At 50.4% G+C, this 6,741-nt stretch overlaps 1 protein-coding gene across 1 annotated transcript in view; it reads left to right on the top strand.

Moving 5' to 3' along the window:
- RABL6 (RAB, member RAS oncogene family like 6) overlaps positions 1-6,018 on the top strand; it is a gene marked incomplete at both ends in the record, with an annotated part of 41,631 nt that extends 35,613 nt beyond the window's left edge. The window contains 2 exons of the mRNA XM_029086741.1: positions 4,398-4,616; positions 5,673-6,018. Of these exons, the coding sequence (XP_028942574.1) occupies positions 4,398-4,616; positions 5,673-6,018 (565 nt within the window). The remainder of the gene's footprint in view (positions 1-4,397; positions 4,617-5,672) is intronic.
- Between the last annotated feature and the right edge of the window lie 723 nt (positions 6,019-6,741).

Raw genomic sequence — 6,741 nt, 5'->3', positions numbered from 1 at the left:
TGAACCGCTTCCTGAATTCAGGGGTGTGTTTGCTTCCATGGGTAAGAACTTGTTCTGTTTTCTTTCCTGAGCTTCAGAAAGAGGTTGCAAAGTTTGGTATTTCTTGTGCGTTTTAGTGACATAGGGAATTCTTGATTTTCTTTGCTGTGATGTCATGTGAACTTCTCCCATTCCCTGCTCCATAATGTCTCTGAACAATGGAGCAAGAGTTGACGTGGAGCAGTGATGTTAGGAAGAAACACCTCTTTTTTTTTTCCCTGAAGCATGCTGGCAGTGAGGAATGCACTTGTGCCTGTGGAACAAGGCTGCTCTTGCCCAGAGATCAGACAACTGCCGAGAATTTCAGGACTTCCTGACATCTTTGGTGTTGCTATAGCTAAATCCCAGCGCAGATCGACGGAGATTAATGGAGTCCTGGCTTTGTTTAATGATGCGTTACGGTTCTCCGGCTTGCAATAAAGAGAACTCCCCAAATCACTTTCCTTCCCGCTTAATTAGAAAGGCAGTTCAGTTTCCCAATTTGCTGTTTCAGAACTTAATTTGCTGCTCTTCAGCCTGATGCCTTGAGCCAGTGTGTGAGTGGTGTAATCTGGCTCCAAACAGGCTCCTCTCTTCTCCCCTGCTGGGTCAGGCCCTGGTCCGTGGGTGGGCTGGAGGTGTCTGCAAGTGAATTGACGCTGTCCCTGACAGTTTTCCTCTTCTGTCTTCTCAGCATCACAAGATCTTTATCTTAAATATTGATTAGATTTCCTTGTCCTTTACATCTGAAGGGCTTTGAACTGGTTCTTTGCTTTTAAGCATCTGTTACTTATCTAGTGGTACCCAGCTCTCTAGAGAGAAGCTGAGGACACTGATTCGTACTACAAGACCCCATCTCCTGGAATATTGTCACACAGGCTCATCCTGCAGCGTGTGATTCCCTGAGCTGATGTGCTTTAGTAGAGTTTGGGTTTGTCCTGGTGTGAGCTGGGCCAGAGCTGGTTTCTCTTCAGCAACTGGAACAGCGCTGGGGTTTGGGTTCAGCTGGGATTTGTCAGGAGAGAAACGCTGAGAACATCCCCATGTTGCATTTGTGTCCCTGGCACTGAAGGACTTTGTGTTTGTCCGTCTGCAAGTGCAAGATCTCAGGGGGGAGGAATATTGCCATGGATCAGCTCCATGGGCATTGGGCTCTGCCAAGGGGCTGTTCCATCTCCTGTCCCCATGGGCAGGAGATCCATGAGGGGCTCTTCCTCTCTTGCTCTCTCTGGCTTTGGCTCAGGCTCTGGCTCTCCCGGGATTGCGGTTTCGGGTCAGAATTGTGGCTCCTCCGGGATCGTTATCTGGGAACGGGCCGGGCTTGGTGGGCGGGTGGTGAGCAATGGCACTGGGTGTCACTCATTTGTATATTTTCTTACTATTATTATCATTATTATTTTAAGTTTTCTTTTATTTCAACTATTAAATTGCTGTTCTCTCACCCTATGAGTCTCCTTACCCTTGCCCCCCAGTTCTCTCCCCTGTCCCCTGGGTGGGGGAAGTGAGCGAGCGGCTGGGTTTGGCTGCCAGCCCAGTGTTGGTCAGGTGAAACCACCACAAGATTTCTCCTCTTTCTCTAGCCCCAAAAACTGATGTGGCCAAGAGGATTCTGCTGGCTGCCCGCAGGGTTGGCTCGGCTGGCCGCATGGCAGGGCTGGTGGAACACGATTTGAGAGCGTGTGCTGAGGTTGCAGCAGGATTTGTTCCATCACCAGCAGCCATTCTGTGTACACGACAGAGGGGTCACTGAGGAAACCCCGACGTGTGCTCTTTCATCAGTAGCTCAGATACAGACCTTGGCAAGCGCAGTCGGTTTTTGGTGGGTACCTGCACCTGCAAACACGTTGGCTCAACAATAACTCAGGCTTGGCAGCACGTCAAGTGTTGGAGAGAGTGGTGCAATGTGCTTGTCTTTGTGTGCTCTGAATTCCTTCCAGCTGGAACCTCCGGACCACAAGCTGATACTCATTTTGCATTGTCAGACCTTGTTTATACTGCAGCAGTGATTTTCCTGACGCGTACTCACTCCGTCGCTTTGCTCTTAAGCTGTCGCTCAACAATTTATGTGGAAGTTCTAGATGGAGGCAGTGTGTTCACTGCAAAGGGAGATGACCCACTTTATGTGAGGGGGGTGTGTACACACGTGGATGTTCTGTTCGGACTGGGAATGCTTTAAAGGCTGCAAGTCTCGTACGGTGTGTAGTAGAAGGACAGTGGCAGCGATCTCTGAAGAGTCCTCATGCTTCATAGAGCGGTGACTTGTTAAAGGAATGCAGTGTCACTACTTCAGAATGATATCCTGCCATTTTTAGGATGCAGCTCCATTTTCTTTTCGGCTCATTTCAAGAGGAAACGCTGCCAGTGCTTTTCAAACCTCAGAAATCACTCACTTGTAATTCCTCCAGCCTTGGAGCCTGGTTGAGGCACTGGTTTTCTTCTCCTTTGTGTGGGATGGGCTGTGTGCCTCCTTTCTGGCTCGGTATGAGAGCAGCAGTGTTAATGCTGAAGGGGCTCTTCAGCAGCCTGCTTCTGCTTAGCTGGGAGCTGCACTGTGAGTCCTGAAAGCAGAGGGATTCGCACCAAAAGCAGCAGGAGAGAGTGGACGTTGGCCCTGATCTTGGCACTGTAACCCAGACAGGCACTGACTGTACTCCCTGCACTACTGGTTCTCATAAGCCTGGGGGTCCCACATGTCACAAATAACTCCATTATCTGTTGGCAGATGTACTAATTCTTTAAAACTAACTTGCAAACCACAAGAAGAGCCAGAGTGAGTAGTACAATCATCCAGACTGTGTGAGGGTCTCGGCATTTCCCATCCCATCAGCACACCGTCCTCCCCTGTCCCTGCCAGTGCTGACTGTGTACTAGTGACTGGGAACACCATCACCTTCCAGATTAAGGATTTTAGGTTTTTGTGATTCCTTTTGTGCCTCTAAAATGTAGTCCGTTCCAAGCTATAATGACTTTCTTTTGTCTCTGCATAAAAATGAAGACTGTGTTTGTACAATCCATATGGAGTCATGAAAGGGACAGTGACTGTTGTGTATGGTGGGTTATCAGGAAGGAGATGGGTATCCGTTGCGGATAAAGCAAATAGAGTGAGGAAATGTGATGCAAAGGCTCATCAGCCAAGGCTGGAGGAAATATCTGTATTCCTGACATGAGCAAATCCTTCAGAAAGTATCAAAATTGATGAGTCATGGGGACATTCAGACGAGAATCCTCAGCTTGGTAATTTCAGCTGTGAAGCTCTCTATCAAGATGCTTCTGAACACATAACTGTGTTACATCCAGGGAGTCTGACAGACTCCTAGCTCTAAAAGTGTATCCTTAGGTTAATTTAATTTGGGAAATGTTAAAACATAGTTATGGTGTCTGGGTAGCTGCCTGCTTCAGGGAGCACCAGAGAAATAGGAATAATTCCAGGAAGCTAATAGCTGCCAGTGAATTCCCATAGTAGTGGCAGTATGTGATCAGGTTTAATTACAGGATGTGGAGATGAAGCCAGGCAGTTCCCACGGTTTAATTGACTGATCCTTGCATGTTGGACCAGAGATGTCCTGATAAAGCTGAAGCAACAGGCTGCTCTGTTCCACTCAGCCTCACCTTTTCCAGCCACTTCTTTTCAGCTTGAGCGGTAGCAGCCACTGTGTGCCACATCCTTCTGTGGCCTGTCTGGGCAGGGCTTGTGCCACCTCCACAGGGCACAGGTCCAGCCTGGGCAGGGGGAAGGCTGGCAGTGCCACTACCCCGGCCTGAGGGATGTTGACCCTGAAGTTTCCCCAACACAAGAAAGACATGGGCCAGTTACAACGAGTCCAGAGGAGGCCTCCAGGATGATGCGAGGGCTGGAGCAGCTCTGCTGTGAGGACAGGCTGAGAGAGTTGGGGCTGTTCAGCCTGGAGAAGAGAAGGCTCTGGGGAGACCTTCTAGTGGCCTCCCAGTACCTGAAGGGGCTACAAGAAAGCTGGGGAAGGACTTTGGCCAAGGGCAGGGAGTGAGAGAACAAGGGGTGATGGCTTGAAAGTGGCAGAGGGGAGATGGAGATGAGACGTGAGGAAGAAATTCTTTGGTGTGAGGGTGGTGAGCCAGTGTCCCAGGTTGGCCAGAGAAGCTGTGGCTGCTCCTCCCTGGAAGTGTTGAAGGCCAGGCTGGATGAGGCTTTGAGCAACCTGGTCTAGTGGAAGGTGTCCCTGCTGCTGGCAGGGGGGTTGGGACTGGATGAGCTTTAAAGTCCCTTCCAACCAAAACCATTCTATGATTCTATAATAAGTTGGCCAGAAAAGCCAGGCAAGCAATGGTCTGCTCTCCAGGGGAGGCCTGTCTGTCCCAGCACGTCCTGGGGGAGCTGTGTCTGATCATTGTCTGTTTTGCAGCGATGGGGAGGTGCCCGGGGGGAACCCCATGGTGGCGGGTTTCCAAGATGACCTGGATCTGGATGACAAAATCCCCAGCAGACCCATGCTGGCAGCAGAACGGGTGCCCAGCAAGAATGTCACCCTCTCCAGTGAGGAGGAGGAAGAGGAAGAGGTGAAGGACTCGAAGGTCGTACTCATACCTGGTGAAAACATCGACACGGAGCAGGAAAAAAAAAGGTATGAAGCACAGCCTGAAGTGTGGGCTCGTGCTGCCAAACTTGGGCCTCTTCTCAGTCCTGCCACTGAGTTCTGTGGAAGTCGTGGTGTCTCTGTCAGCCTGTTCCTTCACCTGTATGCTGGGACTGTGTTTACTTCAGGTGTGAGTGCTTTGTGCAGTGTTTTCTGCACCACACCTGGGCAGCGTGCCTGCGAGCACTGTGGTCACCAGTACGTTCCTGCTTGGGAATGGCCCAGCCTTCTTCTCAAGTTTGAACAAGAGACTCTAACTGAGCACCTGGACATCTGCTCCAGTGTGTGAGGACAGAGGAGTCAAGTCTTGTGGTGAGGGGAGTGGAAGTCATTCCCCACACCCTGTGCTGGAAAACGATCAACTGGGTCATGTTCTCCACATACCACATCCTGTGGGTGATAGGCAGGGGTGACCCACTGGCACAGGCACCTGTGCATCAGCATCCACAGGGACACAAGGGTCATCTTCAGCCTCTGAGTGGTATGTGTTTGACCACACACCCCCTGGGAGGACCTACCTCCCCTGTTGAGGTACACACTGCAGCCCTTGAGGCAGGCTCAGCTATTAGTGACCTTTTATGATGGGGTTACAACATTGGTAGATAAGGCTAAAGCAACTGATGTCATCTACCTGGACTTGTGCAAGGCATTTGACACCGTCCCACATGACATCCTTGTCTCTAAATTGGAAACATGTGGGTTTGATGGATGGACCACTCTGTGGATAAGGAACTGGCTGGATGGTGGCACTCAAAGAGTTGTGGTCAACAGCTCAAAGTCCAGGTGGAAACCAGTGACAAGTGGTGTCCCTCAAGGGACCAGTGCTCTTCAACATCTTTGTCAGTGACATGGACAGTGGGATTGGTATCGTCAGCTATTAGTGGAAGGTGTCCCTGCTGCTGGCAGGGGGGTTGGAACTGGATGATCTTTAAGGTCCCTTCCAACCCAAACCAGTCTGGGATTCTATGATTAACTGGTCGTTGTGCTTTGCTTCCCAGAGTGGGAGCGTGGACAGGCTCTGACAACTTGTTTCTTTCTTCTCAGGTCTTCCAGAAATTCTCTGAAACCACAGAGTGAAGCAATTGTGACCAAAGCAACTGACCCGAAGCCTCTTGACAGTTTACCTCCACGTTCTGGGTCCGAAAGAAACAGCAGTAAGCTCAACACCAGCCTGCCAGCTGCTGCTGCTGCCACCCCAGCAGCAGTCCAGGCCCCAAAGACCACTTCCCAAAGCAAAGGACATGCTCTCAAGCAGAAAGTGGTCAAAGAGGAAAAGCCTGAGGAGTCTGACAGTGACCAAGAGGGACCAATAGCTACTCAGATGCTCTCATTTGTTATGGATGACCCAGACTTTGAAAGTGAGGATTCTGACAGCCAGAAGAAGAAAATGGTAAATAACGTGCATGGATTGCTGCGCGCTGCTGTGAAGCTGAGCTTGAAATGTTGAGGCTTCTCACTGAGCAGAGCTTTCATCTGCTCTCCCATCTCTCAGCAGCAGTTGCAGCCAGTCAGGTGCCAGGCAACCTGAAGAGAATTAAATAAGCACAAACCCACTAATGCTCTGATTGTTGAAGCCACACGGCAACAAGGTTTGTGCTTACAGGTTTTAACGTGCTGTCTATTCTCAGGAAGTCCAGAGTGCACTCAGTCCAGCAGTGGGGAAGGCATGAAATACAAACCTAATGGCTTTTCATCCAAAGTTGAACAAGTTCAAGTCTGTGTACGCCAGAGAGTGGGAACAAGTGAGCTCCCTCCAGTCAATCCAGCCATCAAAAGGCTGTAACAAAATTTGCCTGGCAAAGCTCGTTACTGAAGTAGGAAAATCTGCCTGAGAAGGACTTTCCAGCATAGCCAGGTTTGGTGTCTCTGTGGCACTGAACACGTGGGCAGCTGCCCAGTGCTGCCTGCGAGTCTCTGCTCAAACACACAGTGTGGCAGGAGACCCCTCTGCACCCACCGTGTATTAAAGGTGGAGAAAGCACAAGCGTCTTCTCCGGGCTGGTAGGAACTTGCTGCTGTGGCTCTAGATATCCCGGATTTCAGTGACCTGCACTCGCAGGCAGCAGAGGGATCTCTGGAAGCTGCTCACCATGATTTGGGATGGGCAGTTGCT

Source organism: Antrostomus carolinensis, unplaced genomic scaffold (assembly GCF_000700745.2).
Source record: "Antrostomus carolinensis isolate BGI_N321 unplaced genomic scaffold, ASM70074v2 scaffold24869, whole genome shotgun sequence".
Lineage (NCBI taxonomy): Eukaryota > Metazoa > Chordata > Aves > Caprimulgiformes > Caprimulgidae > Antrostomus > Antrostomus carolinensis.
The sequence above is the reverse complement of the archived record's forward strand: the minus strand, read 5'-3'. Positions and strand labels throughout refer to the sequence as shown.